This window comes from Corapipo altera, unplaced genomic scaffold (assembly GCF_003945725.1).
Source record: "Corapipo altera isolate COAL_440 unplaced genomic scaffold, ASM394572v1 56, whole genome shotgun sequence".
Taxonomy (NCBI): domain Eukaryota; kingdom Metazoa; phylum Chordata; class Aves; order Passeriformes; family Pipridae; genus Corapipo; species Corapipo altera.
Genome location: NW_020884896.1, coordinates 10,402,447 through 10,421,548, shown reverse-complemented (window position 1 = coordinate 10,421,548; position 19,102 = coordinate 10,402,447). Strand labels below are relative to the sequence as shown.

At 43.2% G+C, this 19,102-nt stretch overlaps 1 protein-coding gene across 1 annotated transcript in view; it reads right to left on the bottom strand.

Moving 5' to 3' along the window:
• TCF7L2 (transcription factor 7 like 2) overlaps positions 1 to 19,102 on the bottom strand; it is a 128,881-nt gene that overhangs the window by 97,614 nt on the left and 12,165 nt on the right. Inside the window, exon 2 of the mRNA XM_027647871.1 lies at positions 15,601 to 15,702. Within this exon, the coding sequence (XP_027503672.1) occupies positions 15,601 to 15,693 (93 nt within the window). The 5' untranslated portion in view covers positions 15,694 to 15,702. The remainder of the gene's footprint in view (positions 1 to 15,600; positions 15,703 to 19,102) is intronic.

Genomic DNA, 19,102 nt, shown 5'->3' with positions numbered 1-19,102 from the left:
GAAGGTTAAAGATGTTGTTCATCCTGGACAGTTGAGCTGCCTTGAGTGTGCCCTGAAGGGTTATAGACACCACATACAGCTATAAACAGCATTTTCTCCTCAGTGCACCCATATTTCCCCACCTACCAGTTCATCTAAACTAGAAAATTAAATATTCGCTCATTGGGCTGTCTAGGAAAACACGACCCTGAAAACTACTGTGGCAAGTAAACAGACACATAGATGTGCTGTACAGCTGTATAGCAGACATCTTGTGAAGACGTTCTGCAATGGCACTAAAAATAGCATTGTTTCACCTGGAACAGCAGTTAAGTCTCTCTAGGAGATGGGGAGGAGCAGGGAAGCAGAGATCTCCTGTGGGCTGTTATTATAAGTAATGAGTTTATTTTCAAATCAAAGTTGACTGTTATTCATGACTGGAAAGGTGTGGAAATTTCAAGAGTCCTAAGAAAATTCTTCAAAATACTGATTTCTTTCCCTCGGTGTTTATAACGCACAAAACCAGGGCAACCTGAGCTAGATCAGCATTATGATGTGCTCTGTAACAAATAAGAGAGATTCATTAAGTGACAAATCTAACTGCTTTCTCTGACTACACCAGCAAATGAATTCAGTGGTAAGGACACTTGCCAAGACAGTGAATTTTATGCAAGTACTGGAGAATCTTCATGGAAAATAAACTTTTATTAATTAAAGAGTATCACTCACTGCTCAACCCAGGGGACGGAAACGCATCACATGTTCCCCATCCCTGCTCAGGAGCCGCAACACCAGCCAGCTCAGGAACTGCTTGTGGATGATCTCCAAGGCAAAATGCTGAGACTTGTGCATGAGTAACAAACAAAGTTTCACAAAAAATCACGATCTCTTCAGTGATTCTTAAGTAACAGGAAGCGCAATTTATTTCGCTGCATGCATGATTAATTATAATTTATTAAATCCAGCTCTACACAAGATCCTTACCCAGGGAAGCAACTGCTCCAACATGTCAACTTTTGTTTTCTAGATCTCTGAAACCAATATCAATTCAAAACACATGGAGTCAGATTTTCCACAGAAGATCTAGTGTGTGTTTTCAGTGCCCAGTATCTCGTCCTGACCAGACTCAAAGAAAAGTAGCAATTTATTCTCCTTACTCTGGTCTTTGGAGACACAGCCTGTTTCAAATAGGACACTGACATTATTTTTACCTCTTCCCTCTCTCCCATCTGTGTCAACCACACAGGGAAGCATCTGGAAACCAACAGCTTACTTTCCCCATCCTTATCACACGGGAGAGCATATCTCCCAAGCAGGAACTTCGGGAGCAGCCTGCCCATGAGCACAAGTTTTGCTGCATTACCACGTGCAACAGTCATGGAGGAGGCAATTTCCTGCCCGGCAGGAAGGCGGCGGAGAGCCCTGGGCTGCTCCCAGCCTCCTGCCTGCTGGGAGAGATGGCTGCCTGCAGGCAGGGGATGGGGGCTGGGGAACGAGAAATGTGAAAGCAGGAGAAAGTGCAGGGCTGCGAACATGCATCCGAACACAAAGCAGCCGGAGGATGCACGGATAAAAAAATGGGATACATTATTATTCCATAAATTAAGTTAAAGCAACCTCAGCGCATCCCAGACCTTTAATACTGGGCTGCTGCACACCAAGTGAGTTGGCTTCCAGCCTGCAAAATATTTCAACTTCATTCAACTGAGGCAAGACCCACGTTTTATTAAAAGAGGTTTATCTTCCTGCAAATAAACCTCAACAGCTTTTGCGCCCTGAAGAAGCAACTTTGGTTTGCATCTCACCCTCCTCCCCCCTGCCCACAACAAAACACACATTCAAAATCTGATGAGTAAAGAACTACCAGTTACAGTTTTCTGGACCCTGCCCACATTGGGCTAGTATGCAACACGTTTCAATGTTTGTTTTTATAATAAATAAAGCAAAAGTATGATGAGACAACTAAGTTCCTTGCCTTTCCTCTGCCTTCTTTGAAGGTGGCTTTTCGAGACTTCAGCAAAACTGTAAAGCAGTTAATAAAATAAAGGGCATTCCCTATCTCACATCTCAGACTGTTCCAAATAATCTAGTCAGCCTTTAACATACCAAGTTTGCCTGTGATCCATTTAATGAAGAAATACTAATTAAAAAAAAAAAAAATGTAACACCTTATACACGTTTTCCCTACTTCTTGAATATCTACTGTCTGTCCCATATTCTCATTTTTCCTGATAAAGAGCAAGATGGGGGGGGCAAAAGAAACAGAACACATTTTTATAAGCAAGGAGGAAAACCTAAACAAAATTAAAGAAGCTTAAAGCCCAACTTCAACAGCAGACAAGTATGCGGAGAACAGTGTGACCTTCCCTTATCACCCACTGACATGCTTAATCAGTTCCAAACAAAAATTGTTCTTTTCCACTACTACTTCATTCTGCAAGCACCTCAAGCTCCTGCATGGCTGGTAAATAGTTAAATCTCCCACTATCCCCTGCTGCCTGCGAAAAATCACTGAAACAATTGAGACATTGTCCAGTGAACAAGACTCCCAGGGACTGACATTTTTGTTTATGTCCCAGTTCTCAGCCTGTCAATTTTCACTCCCAACGCTAAAAGCACGGCTTGCCCCAATACAGTCTGCCCTCGTCTGAAAAGGCTCCACTTCATTTATTTTATTAAAGCTATGGTGTGTTTATGATTCAGAGCTCTCCCCATCCGAGGACCTGTTGGTCCCATCCCCCTGCCTTCCTCTCTGCCCTGCAATAGCGACTTCCTAACTCTGAGGAGGCTTTGCAATGCCTTTTGCAGAGCCACTGCCCGGAAAATAACCGTGCTTAAGTTAAACACCGATGTTCGCATTTTCCTGGAGCATGAAATGTGTATTACTGTACTCCTTAAAATAGCCTTTCATAATTAACCAGGGTAGGGTAGAGGGGAAGGGACTTGGATACTAAGCCAGAGTAGCAGGAACTTAAAAAAGAAAATTAAAAACCAAAACAACAAAAAGAAAGAAAAAAAAACACCCAGGGGAAAAAAAAAAAACCAAACCACACACACCCACTCCCGCTACCCAGCAGCAAACTAGAAAATACATGCAATGGAGTAAAACAAACATCTTGGCTGCTTCGCGGCTGCACTTCCTGCCTGCGTTTTCATAATGACCGGAGCGTCAGGCCCAAAATACATCCCTCTCCTTCACCCCTGCCATCCTCTCCCCCCATTCCCAGCACTTTTTTTTTCTTCGTTACTTTTTTTTTCTTCGTTACGCTCTCAATACTTTATCTCCATGAAAAGCACACACAGCGGTCACCAGTGTTTCCTGTTTGCCGAGTGTGCTTTAACTATATCACACCCTCCGCTGCTGCGCTGGAATGCACAGCATATGGCATTGTGAAAGGGTTTACTGTCGAATAATGGCAGCAATGCAGTCCTGCTGGTTTATATCAAACCCTGTCACTCTCTTCATGGAGGTCTCTCTCGTGCTCTCTGAGAGGCGAGGTAAAACACACACACACACACACACACACACACACACACACACTTTGAGTCTCACATAGGACCTCAGCAGAAGGAAGACCTGCAAACTAAAGGCAAGGAAGATTGCAACTTGTGTGAAGTGGTGACTTGCAGCCCCCCGTGATTTGTTTCGAAGTTTAGTCCCCATAATGTCTGTAGGAACCTTTTACAGGTAAACAAAAGGGCTGCTAAAAATTTTTTAGCTCCTCATTGGGATTCCTACGGGCACAGCCAGCAGGGGCTGGAGAACAGCTACGTGCCTGAGCCCCTCTCCTCCAGGCTGTCAGCCTAAGCAAGTGCCTGAGCTCTATCCCAAAGTACAGCTTCACCTTCCCTGCTTTCAAAAACCAGCACTGACATATTTGGTTATGAAAACATCCATGCAAAAGGCAAACATACACTGCCACCTTTCACTCTGGGTCAAAGTTTCAAAACTGCACTTTCATTTAATTGCTCACAGGTTTATTTTTGGTTTTTGTTTTTTTTTAAAGCAACTTTGAAATAAAAATATTTGCAAATAAATAAATAAAGTCCTACTTCCAACTGCAGTCCGGTTTAGCTAAGATGCTCACAAAGGTTATACTTTAAAGTGCTTTTTGTGCAGATCTTGAAATGTCTTCCCATGCCCGGATGCATTTGGCCAGCAGACGCTGAAACAAGTAGCAATACTTTTAAAGCCCATTGAAATGCATCCATCCACCCTCTCTTCATAAAAGGAAGCCTTACTTAACAGGCATTTATTATTGCTGAACTAGGGTTGAAAGTTCAGTGTCCTTATAGACCAAAATTATCAAGATTTCTGAGTTTGCAGCCCACGTTTAAGTCCTAATGAGGTATTGCACCCACTCACTGCTATTAACTCTTTGATGTCAGGAACCCATGATGCTCTTTTAAATGTCTCACAGATGTCCAAGGGAAAAAGTGTAAAGCTCACCTGTGCTGAAGGACAGGTGAGCAACTGTTGGGGTTTTTTTGCCTTTAGTCCCCTCCAGCAAAATATGCAAAGACAACTTACAGCATTAAATATGCATGTCAAAGACAGGCTAGCCTACCAGTTTGGACTGTGAACTCAGACTCCGGGGAGCTGTACATCGCTTCCAGCTTTGCCATGATCTGATATGCAGAACACGTTACCTTTCTGGGAAAAGGACGTGAGCATACGGTGCCCGTCACACCACACACGTACAGCAACCCAACCCCTGCCGTGCCTTGCACTGCACAGCCCCATCTCCCCTGGATCTGGGAAATCTGAGGCAGGGACAACAATCTGCTTTTCTGACAGTAGCTTGCCTATTAGATCTTCCTAAATACAGGTAACAACAAAGTGATAATGAAATTATCTTTAATTTGCACCAAGCACTTTGACCTGCTCCTTATACAACCACAGAACTGAAACACAGGGAGAAGTAACCATCAGACTTGAAACACACTTGGGAAGGGTACCTAATTTTCCAACCCCAGACTAAGGTACCCAATCCCAACCACCAGTGAACGGAAGCAGGATGATGCTTTAATTTAAGAGTCACAAGCCCAGAGGGATGCCCAGGCGAGTAGCAGCTGAGCTGGCCAGAAGAAAACACGGCGCCAGCTCTTTGGCCATTCTCCACTCCCACCAGTGCTGGGGCTGCTCCCTCACATTTTCTCACTGTTTACTCGTCCCACAGATTCCCCAACGAAGCGATCTGAGGTGGCCAAGTGATTGCCTACGCAGCAATGGAGCTTACCAGTCCATCTACTGTGAGTGGACACTCCCTGGACATGCTCTGGGCACGATGAGCAGGACAAGTTACTGCAGGGTGAGCCTCGCCGAGGTCTTACAGCACCTCCGTAACTTCCCGGCCACGTGCTTGGCTCTGGACGCCTTCAGACCAAATGGCAGCTGCTACCTCATGCTTATCCCCCGGGCAGCAACTGTGGAGCAACCAGCATGCCTCAGATTCACACCAGAGCTTATCCCAAAGTAACCCGTCCTGGACATCAGAGCCCTTTAATGAGGAGCAGGTTATTTCATGTCCAGTAAATGACTTCCCTCCAAAGAGCCCAACATGCCTGAAAAGCATTGAGAGGGGGAGTCAATGTGGAGCACCTACAGCTTTAGCAATTCCAGCCTTTGCTTGCTTCATATTAACTAACCACGTAGACATGCCCAACGTGCAGTGACAGAAATTCTGCCGCCAGGGAAAACTGCACTGCAGACATTTGGAGTTTTCTAATGATACTGCTTCCATGCAGCTGCTTGGCAGGAGAAGTGTTCACAGTCGTAAGTGCACACTAGGAAAGTCTGGAGGACTTCAGATCCCTTCTCTCTGCCTTCCTCTGTAAAACACCATTTCCTTATTACATATCAGTCACATCCCCAACAACACTCAATACTAACACTGTAGAGCTCTGCAGGTATAGAATGGGGCAAAATTTTCTTCTTTTGTCTTTCCTCTCCCAGATACTATCTTTTCCAGCCAGGAGAGGAGACCATGGATAGATTTTTGCCCATTTTCCAGTGGTCAGATGAGCAACAAGAGAAGTAAACCCTTCTTCAGCTCGTCTTCTACTACTCCTCCTACAGCCCTGGGAAGAAATATATCAGCATAAGGACAAGCTCCAGGGGAGAAGAGTTCAGGACATGCTATTCCCTCTCTCCCTTTCTCCCTTCTCAGTGCTTGCTAGATGGAGGACAGGTAGAGGTCACAACCATCTCACAGCAAGGGATTTTATTTCATATAATGCTCATTTCCAGCACTTCAGCTCAGAAAAGCATCATTAGAGAAGACAATATTTTGAGCACAAACTTAAGTGTTGTCCTGAACACTGATGGACATTGAGGCATGTTTAATGATTTCTTGAACCAAGGCCTGAAAAGTAAAAGGGAAGGGGAAGCTAGTTTCCACAGTAATAGCAGTTAAGAAGTCTTTGAGTTGTGCCAACAGGAAAAATGCATGTTAAAGAACCACTCGCCTCTCCTAGGAAACTAGTACAGACCCACCTCTTTCTGCAAGGTCCAGGGACACCATCAGGTCCTTAATCTGCACCAAGAAGGTAAGAAAACAAACAAACAAACCAAACCAAACCAAACAAAAAAACCAAAACACGCAAAACCCAAAGATTTGGTTACTTCTTCCATCAGGGAGGCTACTTGGAAAGCATCCTTCCTCTTGTATACACACAAACGTGTGCGCTCAAAACATGCATGTCCAGGACCCACTACCAGCCTATTTCTCATTTTGTATATATCACTTCTACAGATGCAAGTCAGGGTGCATGGCTACTGCCTGTCAAAGTAGAGGAAGGACTGGTTCAGCTTCCCCAAACTTACTAATTCCAAGAGATGAGACATAAGGTACATCTGACACAAGGACTCAGATACACAGTGTCCTGATAGCATCTAATACCAGAAGTAACTTTCCTCTCAGGTCTGATACATGTTAGGATTTAAGGTTTAGATACCAAAAACTACTTCACTTTCCTTTTTTTTTTGTTTGCTTTCCTGTGGGGCTACAGGGGTTTGTTTTGCTTCCCTCTAAAATCCAGATGCGGAAATCATCAGTTTTTCAAAACAAATTTGGGAAAGTTACTTGACATCTGCTCTGGTCACACTAGTGAAACAGAAGAGTGAGCAATGCTTCCCCATCTTGGGAAAGTGCTGAATGATTTTACTCACAGGTATCTGTCAGGTATGAGTGAAGCCTCAAAGGCAAGTTCCCTTGGAACCAGACCCCCGTCACCAGCCCACTGCATATCCAAACCCAAAGCCTGTTTTACAATAATTTGTAGCTTTGTTTTGTGAAAATAGGCACAGAACATTGTTTGGGGAGAGATTAGGGGTGGGAGACTGTTGTATGAAGGCATCAATCCTTGTTGTTTGTAACATCTCTAACTCCCCAAAGGCTTTCCAAAATGGGTCTTCCCTTTGCCAAACAGGTCTGCAGAGGGCAGAGGAGAAAGCATCCTTCCTTCTCTTTATGCAACAGCTTCTAAGGCAGCTCCAGTTTCTTCCATAGGAGAGAGGAGAGATATCTATATAGTCCAGAAAGTAAAGTATCCCATGAATAACCTAATCCCAAACCACACAAACTGGTGAGAAAAGCAATAATCCTGGGCTTGAGCAACTTGGCAAAGAAATGGTCCTGAGCCCAGCAATGCCAGCTTTCTTCTTTTCTTTTTAATGATAAATACATGCTATTTACTTTACTACAGCACCTGGACAGTACACAGACCTTGTTTAGACAGAAAATAGGCGGTTCCTAGTCAAGTGGACTCATCTGCTGGGGAAAGTTTTTGTGCTCAAGTGTGAATTGAAAAATGCAGAATAACTATTTCGAATTATCTCTCGTGTGGACACTGTTATTCAGCACTAAGAGTTTCTTTGTGAGATTTAGCTTAATCCGTTTCCAAAGCGGATTAAGCTAAACCACACAAAGGACCTCTTACTGCTGAATAAGAGTGGCCGCATGGAGAGATAATGGGGAATAGTTATTCTGAGACAGCTACTTTGACTGCATATTTGGGCTTTCACATTCTGCCTCAACTGGCCCAAAGCTGTATTGGAAAGGAAAGACTCTGGTTCTAGAAATTTGGGAAAAAATGGTGCCAGGGCCATATTAGACCCATTAAATCTTCTGCTCTACCCATGATGGCTGCTCCTGCTCCAGTCAGCGCAGGCTCTGGTTCCAGATGAGGCTGCATTATTCAATACCTACTTCTCTAAGCTCCAGATTGAATCCAGCCACAAACTTCAGCTGCAGACAGGGTGCGCGGGGAGGAGGACCTGCAATGAGCGGCCCTGCCAAGTCTGCCACCCTCGGTACACATCATCTTTGATCTGACAGGCTCACCCATCTGGCTCTCCAGCATCACCGGCGCTGCTGCGGCTCTTTGCCTGCTGCCAAGGCCGAGCTGTTGCTGCTGCAGTCCTTGAACCCGCCCAGGGCTTTGGGGACGGACTGTCTGTATTCTCTCCGTTCCTCTTGGCACATCCGCTCTTCTGCGGGAGAGCTGACTGCTCGTCGATATTTAATTTTAGGTCCACACAAGTCCCCAGAAGTTCATTTAACACACATGCTCCAGCAAAACATGAACTACCATGTGACTGAATCCAAAATGCAACTCGCACTCCTCTGTGCTGAAATACTCTCCTAAACCACCTTCCTAGTGTACGTTTCTACCTTAAAGTGTTGCTCTCTGTATTATTGTATTCCAGACTAGCTAGTCAAAAGGGGAGATAATTTAGGGATCATATTTTTGTCACATTCAGGACATAGGGAGGATTTTATAAACAAAAGATACAACGAGGAATCCTGCAGTAGATGCACTTCCAACCACACTGAAGGCAGCACAGTTACAGTTTTCTTAAGGATCTCTGATAAGCAAGATTTTGTCTTGCTTCCCCTTTACCCAGAGAGTTTCAGTACTCAGGTATGTCAGAGACATACAGGTATGCTGTATGTCTATGGTGTGCTATGACAAACAAAAATGCCAAATCTCAGGTGCAAGACCGCACAGCCCCTTCAGGAAATCAAGACTGAGGCTGATTCACTGCAATATCCTGGGCTATAAACCTGCTGCTTCAGGAGGACCTGCTGAGCTGTCCCCAGTAATGTCAAGGGAGCCTGGTCCTGCCTGGGAGCTCTGCAGCCATCACAAGGTATCCCACCCCTGTACTCATGAGCCTTTGTCAGCACCAAGGACTAGTCTCTCCCAAAGTCAAGCCAGGTGATTCACAAGAAATGGATGTTCAACATATTGTGCTGAACATATCCTAACACCCCTAACTCAGCTGCCTTCTCCTGGAGCAATGCTTAGGGTTGCTACTTCCAACAGCTTTATAGCCAGCCTAGCAATACTTGCTATTTTTCAAGGTGGGGTAGCCTTGAAGTCAAGTGTTTAGGGAAAGAACCTCCGCTTACAGCACACAGCAAGCTCCTGAACTGCTGTAGAGAAAAGTTTGAGAATAAGCAGAGTATACCCTGCAGGCTCAGGAAACAGAACAAATAAAGAGAATACAAAAATGCATTATTTAAGAAACAGAAAACAAACAAAACCAACACACAACCCCCTCCTCCCCCCGCACAAATCCTCATGATCTTTTGAGGTCTGACTCATGATCCTAGAACAATTGGGTTGGCAGTACTATACATTTTAGAGCATTTATTCACAGTTGAAATATCCCAGCATCCAAACACTTCAGAGTTCTTGGAGCTACTCACAGATCTCCTGACTACAACCAAGCGTGACAATTCATCCCAGCTGCCAATCCAGCCCCAAGGTGTCTTCTGAAGGTGCTTTAGTGCTGACTGATGTTTGCAGAAGCATTAAATTCCTGCTCACTTCACAGTAAGAGGTACAAGCCTATGCATTTCCCCCAGTCTCAGCATTAGAGCAGAGGAGTTACCTCCAGTACTGAAACAAGGTCTGTAGAGGACGGACATTGTGTCACAGAGTAAACACAAGGACACGAAGTAGTCCCCTAAAGTCTGAACTATTTTGCAAACATACTGAATTGCCAAGTGAATTACTTTTAAGGAGCCTCCCTTTCTCCTGTGCTCTACACAAACCGAGCACTAGGCTTCCATTCATATATAATGGGTACTGCATATAAAGAGTGTGTGTTATAGGATTTCATCCAAAATAATTTTATTGGGCTGCCGGTAGGTGAATTCTATACTTAGCCCTAAACATTCTGGTTTGTACACAGACTTCTTTGAACACAACCCTTTTCAACCAAAAAAAAAAAATCAAAAGGAATTAGTGGTGAAAGATTTAGCCACAAAATTCTCAGCAAGTTTAATTTGTTCTGTGGTTTAATTCCATGCAGCTCCAAAAACTCAGGACAAGATGTATGTGCACTTTTGGGTATGTATTAATGAAACATTTTGTTTACTTTGCAACTGCCAGAGTAATTAGCCAAATAAAGTATAGAGCATTTAAAAAGGAGAGAGTCACTAAAGGAGCTTTCCAATTAGGTCTGCATGGGTATTTCTGCAGTGTAAGTCTCAGGGATCTGCATATTGGGTCCATGCACCAAGGTGTGACCTACCAGCCACCAGAGACTGATTGGGTACAGCTCAGATGCACAGCCCTCTCCTCCTTCCCACACGTGTCCCTCTCAATACCAGGCACTGACATGAATGATGCCCACCCAAGTCCTTTCCCTCATATCATCACCATGTTCTTTATCACCCTGCAAATCTCTAGGAAGGGAGGGAAGACGATGTCCTGTCATGGGCACACATGGTCTGGAATCCAAGAACATCTCAAGAGGTTACTGCAGAGGAAGAGCAGCCTCTGTACAGCAGAACATTAAAGACAAACAAAGCAAGAGCTTTAAAAGCTTTCTTGGGCCACTGTGAGTGGAAGTTACAAGATTACACTTGCAGATGGTTCTATGCATACAGGACCACACATACATCTAGAGACACCCCACTTCTGGCCCATGGTCACTTCTGTGACACTGTAGGTGTATTTTAAAATCTAGCTAAGAAAAAACCTAGCTATTACTTGTAGATATTTGCCTTTTTTTTTCCCCCCAAAGTGCACAAGTATAAACCACATAAAATAAAGAAATCCGGGACCAGGCAGGGCAGACCGTGCAGCTTCAACTTCAGCCACTCTGGGAAAAAACTCCTTATCTCTCCAAACCATCAAGCAGTCCCAGATGCTCGCTGTCCATGCAATTCAAAATGGCCGACAGATGGTTTTGCCTTCAGTTTTGCTTGTTATATATTTTGAAAACACATTTTTACTTTCTTAAGAAAAAAAAAAAAGAAAAAAATTAGATACACTACTGCACACTGTATCTTTGTTCCTGGGGATTCCGTCTACGATATGACTGCGTTCATTACATATTAGAAAACCCAGGCCAAAAAGTACTGGAAGTCCTGTTACCCCAAGGTAACATTTACATTTACTTCAAAATGCGGAAAGTTTTTAAACCTTTTAACTGTTTTATAAGAAATTTATTGTACCAATACACCATCATTTCGAGTTCTCAATGTTTTTATCTGGTGCAAAGGAGGCTAAAAGCAAGCCTTTGTACAGCCTGCAGGAGGCAGGATCCCTGGACTGGTCAATCACCCCACACTCTTGCCCAAGACAGGGTATGGTCAAGTCACTGTTTACTTTGCAGAGGACAGGGAAGAACAGCACTGGTTTTCTCCTTATGGTTGTAGGAATGCACAGAGATAAAAATGGTTTTAAAGGAGTTTGATTGCTGCAGTGAGCAGATTTCAGAGATCCTTGAACAGACATACCATGTTCATTTTCACTTGCCTGTCCACACTGCAACAGAAAATATTCATATGAGACTTCTACTCCTAGGGCACCCATCTCTCATCCTTATCACCATGGTGGCAGCACACATGCGGATCAGATCAGGTGCACACTGAATGTGGGATTTCAGGACAAGTAGCACTCTACCCCCTTAGAGTAGCTTGGAAGCACCCAGCTGGGGTATGCTTTACACCCAAAACTTCCTGCTAAAATTACAAAGCTTTAACACCTTCAGTGAAATCAAAAGTCAGAAAAAAGAAGGGAAATAACCCTCTTAAAACACTTAAAAACTTTAAAAAAATCCCAGCCTCATATTAGTACTATCTGCAGGTTGCATTCAAAATTTTCACCTAGCAAGCTTAATAGCATACTGTTAAAACAATTTTCCCCCCAGTTTTCTTTCACCTTTAGACACAGATAAGCAGCATCACTGCGCCAGAGCAAGATGCAAGAGTCTTACCAGACCAGTGAAGCACCTAAATGCAAATAAATACATTGGTCTTAAATGGAGCCTCATGCTGTACCTTCCTCAAGACATACTGAACATAATTTCAGTTTAATATTCTGTTTCTCATTATGGGCCTTGGAGACTCTCTCAAGCACCATGAAAAAGCAGTATTAACCCAGCCCTCAGCACTGGAGGCAGCAATTCAGCCAAATTATTCATGCTGGTCTTTTGCTTCAATTTTTGTAGTCTTAACTTAATGTTCTTAAACAAATCTGAAAGGAGGATGGCTGACAAATAGTACAGATTTTACTTAAGACATTATAGATGGTCATGTTATGCAGCCCTGAGTCATTAAGCTTAACTACTCAGAGGAGTTTCATCAGAGCTGGGCATAAACGCTGCAGCCCTGACATGGAGCTCGTGGTTGTCACAGCCTAGTTCTGAGAAGCAAGTGAGTTAAAAAGGGGGGGAAAAAAGGGGAAGAGGTAGGAGGGAAAAATAAAGAAAAAAGAGAGAAAAAAGAGAGAGAGAAAAGGAGAGAAAAAAGAAAAAAGGGAGGGGGGGAAACAAACAAAAATTAAAAAAAACCCCAAGCCCCCACACTCTCCTTTCCTCCCTTTGTAATCCAGCTATAAAGATTAGCCTCAAATCCCGATTTCACATATAGGGGAAATACAAGAAGTGCTTTGCAGATGTTAGCATTTCCCTACAGATCTTCAAGGAAGTCCAACTGATTTAAAGATGAAAAACTGGCACAGGTACACTTGATGGGTAGACAAAACACAGTAATGAGGGTAGAGAACCAGTTTCTATTCCTCCACATTATACTTGCACAGAAACATCAGCATGCCCATGAAACATCTCTCATTGTTCCATAAAAAGATTAATTGCGTTTTCACAAATGCAGAAATGGGTGTAGAGCCTTGTGCAAGAGCAGCCAGGTCCCAGGTGCTGTAGGCAGGCACAGCAGCAGCAACAGGGACACCAGAGATGCCTGACACATCCTAGGCCAACTGGCATCTGCAGCCACTTCATCTCCCCCGAATGCCATTACCCGCTCTAACTTTATTTACCAAAAAACAAGACCATTTTCACTCCACAAAATTAATGTGGCCTGGGGTGGATGCCAAGAAAAAGGGTGGAAAAAGCTGCCCCTTATTTATATATTTTAACAGAACAAGGCAAAACAGTTTGCTGCTAGAAATAAACATTAAACCGTGCAGAACCTCCACCCCCCCCCCAAAAAACCCACTGCTCTCCCCTGGCTCCCTCCTCCGCCTCCTCTCCCTCCAACATTATAAGTAGCACAAAAGATCACATTACAAATGCCAGCTGTGGCTCTTTCAGAAGGTGGCCTCCATCTCGGAGGTAGTATATGTTCCTCATGGCCTAAGTGGTTGCTATGGTAAATATGCTTTTTATTGAATAGCAGAGTGAAACAGCTTTTAAAGAGACCCATAAGAACCCCATAAATGGTCAAAATACAAAGCAGATCAACCTCAGTCTCCCTGGAAGCAGATTTCGCTTCATTTTCCAAAATGTTTTTTGATTTTTTGAACCCTTTTTTTGTATATTTGTGTTGACCACTTGTCTCCCCCTTGCCCACACCTGGGTGGAAGGGATGGAGAGGGCTGGGGGGGAGGCCACAATCCCAACCAACTTCCCCCTGTAGGATAAGCTGCTTTGGTTTTTAAAGGCTGTTCTCCTGAATGGCAAGAGGCTTTGGGACAGTGGATGCTCAGCAGTAGGAAGTCAGGTGATCCCAACCAAACTCAGCCTGCCCTCCCAGGCTGCAACTAGCCAGGAGAAACCTCCTGCTCCCTCTCCATCACCTCCTACGAGCCTGACACCACTGCACCACACCAGCTCCAGAGCCCCAGGAACGTTTCTATGTCCTGTGTCAGTCCTCTAGCACAGCAGTTAAAAATAAAAGAAAATTAAAGTAAGAAAGTGACTATAGTTCATTTCTTATTAAGAATAAGATTTAGCAGGTTTTGATGACTGTAGATTTCTGAATAACCAGCCACACATCTTTTCTCTGATCTCTTTCTCCAGTGACAGCCCAGGGAAGGAAAAGGAAAATCATTCTGAAAAAGTGAAGCAGCCAGCACTAGATACCAACTGGGCAAAGAGCAGTCCTGTTCTGATTGCTCTCTGACGGATTGAGGGATGGTTTAGAAGCTGTGAATTCTAAAAGACAGGAATCCCTTTTTTTTTCTTTTTAAATAAAGAACTATGACACTTGTACCAAAGGGCTAACAATCCTCAATTTAAAGAGATAACAATGAAAAAAGAAGCTCCTCAAAAATGTTTAGTATGATTTGAGATTTCTAACAAAACCAGTGTGTGTCTTGGATAATCTACTAGCTATGTCAGCTTTAGACTGTAGAGCAAAAGATAAAGAACAACTAACGTTTCTTTTCCTGGAATTCACTTTATCATCCAGTGGTTACAAAAAAAGTAGAAAAAAAATCATGTAAAACTCGATGATTAATTATTTCAGAAGAAATATTCTAACCCACTATATGCCATCTTCCCCAGAGATAAATTTCCCAGACGAACTGTCAGAGCTGAGATGGCACTGACACTGGATATAGGTGAGAATGGGTCATTGCATATCACCTCTCTTGCATATCACCATAAAAACAAAAAAGTTCCATCTGTGGATGCTAATTTAGAAAGTAAAATAAAACCACTCTCATGTAAATTTGTACCAAACATTACAAACTCAACATTGTTTTTACAATAGAAGCACAAGAAAAAATAACCAAGAATTGAAAATTTTGTTAAAACTTAATAAATAAAGCTATTTTAAAAAGTTATGCTCAGTATAAAGAGATTTTTATATTTTGGAAGTAGTAGTAAACATTTGATAACACATTTTATACTAAATGAGAAGTCATCACAACACAAAGGGACACATGCTTTGTTGAACGTGGCTCTGTTGAGCCTTCACCCAGGTAAAATGCTGACCGACTCTCACAAACCTTCATTCAAGATTTTGCAATAAGAAAAGATTTCTTTCAGTGAAGGTCATAGAACAGGCTTGGTTTTGATTTTTCTAATGCTTTCCAGACTGTCTCTTCACTTTCTTCAGTTCAATACTGTCAGATGTGTAAACCAGCCTGATTGGACTTCACTGCCACCAAGCAATTCTGCAAATTTAGAGCATTTTTGACTCCCTGCTCTCCTGCAAGGCACATGGATGATAATTTCACAATAATAAATGTATTCCCTCCTTTTACCATGGACTCATTAGGGATTTTGTTTTTTTTGAGGTATTTCTCCTTTGGTCTGTGTGAAAAAAAACTGATGACAACCAATGTCATTAATGTCAAATGCCTTTTTTTTTTTTTTTTCAAACAAAGGAAGAACATCTTTCTGTGTTTACTTACAACAATGTGTGCTGGAGATGGAGACCTAGCATCCTTGAGGGCTTGTCTACTCTGAAGGCTCCCTGCCTGAACATCAAGCAGTGGCCATTTCATCTGCAGATACTGGATGGAGGAAACAGAAATGGGGAAAGAAAAATGAGTTCAGAAAATAAAGGCAAAAAAAATAACAAATCTTAGGTAACATGAATAAAAAAGTATAAATTAAAACTTATGCAAGGAACTGAAACAAAAATTAAGACAACTTTACATGTTTGTGAAGACAAAATCTGTGCAGAACTAACAATTCATACCACTGCTATACAGTTCAGGAATAAGAAAAAAAAATACCAAATTGCAAACACATTATTACATTGATTTTACTAATTGTAGCAAATCAATAAAACCCACACAGAAAGAAAATAGCATAACCATGAAGAGGATGGGACAAAGGAAAGGAAGGTGGATATCAGTCTCAGAAGAGGGAAAACACATATCATGGGTTAAGAATATGATCTTATTACTGAATGGGTCATCTGTCAGCCTTCTTTCAACAAAGGCACCATGTCAACTGCTCAAGCTTCCCTGTGTTGTATGAGCCTCAAAGGTAGAGGTCTACCCCAAAATGACTCAGCACCTCTGGGTCTTGGCACCTATTTTCTCTACTTCTCACTGTTTTTGGAAGTCACTGTGGATTATTTTCTTCTTCTATATCATCTGTCAGACAACCCTTAAGGGGCTTGCACAGGGTAACTTAATGACAAGGCCAAACTTAATAGCTCTCCCGTTGCTGATTCCAAGGTAAGAGTACAGCCTGGTGTGCTCAGACCCAGCTGTGATGGCCAAGAGCTCAGGGACAGCCACAACTTCTTTATGTCACAGCCATCGGCACACAGGCCAAATACACGCAGGCAGCAGGGCTGCAGCATAAGGGGGTGTCGATTTGAAAGCAAGAAAAGCTTAGCTACTCTTCAAAAAGGAGCAGAATGTTCCCACAGATTTAACCAGCATCAAGTACTGGCTAAAACCTCTGCTCTCAAGCACGTCCTCTTGCTGTATCTCACTGGAGGAGCCACTGCACCTCAGCCGGATCGCACAGCAGAGCTCAAGGCTTCCACCACACAGGTGAAGTCTCAAGCTGGTACCCAGATCACTGCACCAGAAGTGCTTGACTCCAAACAAGAGAATAAGAGCAGGCCCACAGAGAAGCCAGTCAGCCCAAACAGACTTCTGCACTGTACATCTAAATGCAATTTCAGCCCAAGCTTTTCTCTCTGCATGGTGTTGCGCAGTCCCAATTAGGCACACAGGTTAATACATGACCTCTAAAAGCCCTGTATCATGCTGGAAGAAATGTGTACAGCCACATACCTTCAGCCCCCTCCCAGAACTAAGAAAAGCAGATGTACGCATAGATCACGCCACTGCAGAAGCTCCTGGTTATCACTAGACTCTGGTTGACCTGACAGATCTATTCCTAGAAAATATCTAGTTATGTTTACCCATTTTTTTTTTATTTTGTAAGTAAGAGTAATCTTGAAGAACCACCACACACAAACAACTCCCTGCCACCCCAGGCAAAAAAATGGAAGTTGTATCTAAATCTCCATGAAGGAAGGAAGGAGATCTGGTTCCATGCTTTCAGCACATCCCTATCACATTTGCTCATATATGCAAAACATTTGCTCACATGGAAGGTCTGTTTGCTGCAAGACTCTGGGCACTGAGTTGCCCAAAAAGCAGGAGTCAGCAGGAGGATGTATTACCAATTCCCATCGCTTGGAGGGCTTGAGTTTTCTGAGCTACTGGAATGCAAATAAACAAACCCATACTCTGGATTTGTGCCCCATACGAGTTCCTCAAGTTCCAAGAAGTCTTGTTTTTATTCATCTTCACATTTGGGATTTGTGCAATGTGGACCAGAATGTTTCAGCACTTCTTAAAAACAAGAAATAAAACCCAAACAAACCAGAAGTAGTCTACCCATAAGCGACATTTCTAACTCTTACGACTCGACTGTAAGCCTCCAGATACTTGATCACTTGCGTCAAATCCCTGTTCCTCAATATATGTGACCACAACATAAATTTTAAAGTTGAGATGATGTTATAGCAACTTTCTAACCCTTTGTGGTTTAAAAAAAATGCATAAAAATCCAGCCCGAGTGCACAGAAAATGGACCCAAAACCTAAGCCAACTGAGAGCTTTTTAACTTGAGTGGAAATGTGATATGTTTCAGATTTGCGGATGGCACTCTTAAATAAGCTAACTGCTGCATTTTCAGAAGTTTGTCAGTTTTCTTGGACAGCAATTGAAACACCAACACGTAGACGGGCACACAAATTTGCAGAAACGGTCCTGATAGGTCGCAGCTTCTACTGGTTTCCGCAGGTTCTTCAGTCAATAAGTGAAGTATTTTTCCCTTCTTCCAAGGAAAACGTCCTCACAGGATGTGTGCTGCATGGTACACAACTGCTTCAAAGTCCATAACCATTCCGGAGAGTGAAAAGTTACTGCTGCCACAGCTGAAGCCCTTACAAGAACAGTGGCATTTCAGGAAATGGTCAAAGCCATTACCCACCAAAATAAATGAACCACCTTAATTTGTCCATGACCATTCCATGGTCACAAGCAACCCTGGAATATCAACCATGACAATCCACAAGGAGCTCAGATCAGCAGCTACCCTAAAACACAAGCCAAGAAACACGTGAGCTTCTCTGAGACTGCCCCAAGGGCAGACAGAGGTCTTGACAAGCAGCAGGGGCAAGCTCACATCAGACCCCATCCAGTCAGTAATTATTGCAGGGATTACAAAGCTTTCAGGACTGTCAGTTCTGCTGGCTTTTACTAGCAATAAATTCCATTAGAAGAAACAGAGCAAGAAGGTACGGTTGCTCCCACTCCACCTTCATCCCACAAGAGCCCACAGTTTCAGCATGTACTTTCAGCTCCCACACCAGGCTGACCTAAGGTTTCAGAAGATCTTATTGTTACACTTTTTCTCCTTTTAAAACCCTTAGTCTGGATTCTCAGTAAAGTCATTCTCTTACCCACCCTTGCCAAAGAGGATCCAAGAAGTCTTACAGTGCAAAGGCTAAAGCACAAACAGTTCTTCATGCACATGAAGTCCAGCAGAAAATGGTCCAAACCCAGAGGGCTCAGTTTTGCACACAAGCACAGACCTGGACAGCTTCCATTTCCACCAGTGGATAATACACCAGTGGGAGACAAAATAAAAGCAAATAACCACACCCAAGGGAAAGTAGTAACACACAAGGGATTGACAAAGCAACTTCCATGAGCTCTACTAAGTGGCCCGGATCCAGAGCAGCATCCCAGTCCCGCCAAGGGCAAAAAGTTCTGTCTGTCAGATAAGCAGAGGGGGTCAGAGCCCACAGCCAATGCCTGTGTCAAGTTAGGAAACCCACAGCTTCAATGGTGGGATGTTTGCAAAAGAAAAAAAAGTTAAATTTGCTGGCTTCAAAATGCCAGTCCAGTTGATAAAGTATGAAATATTAGCATT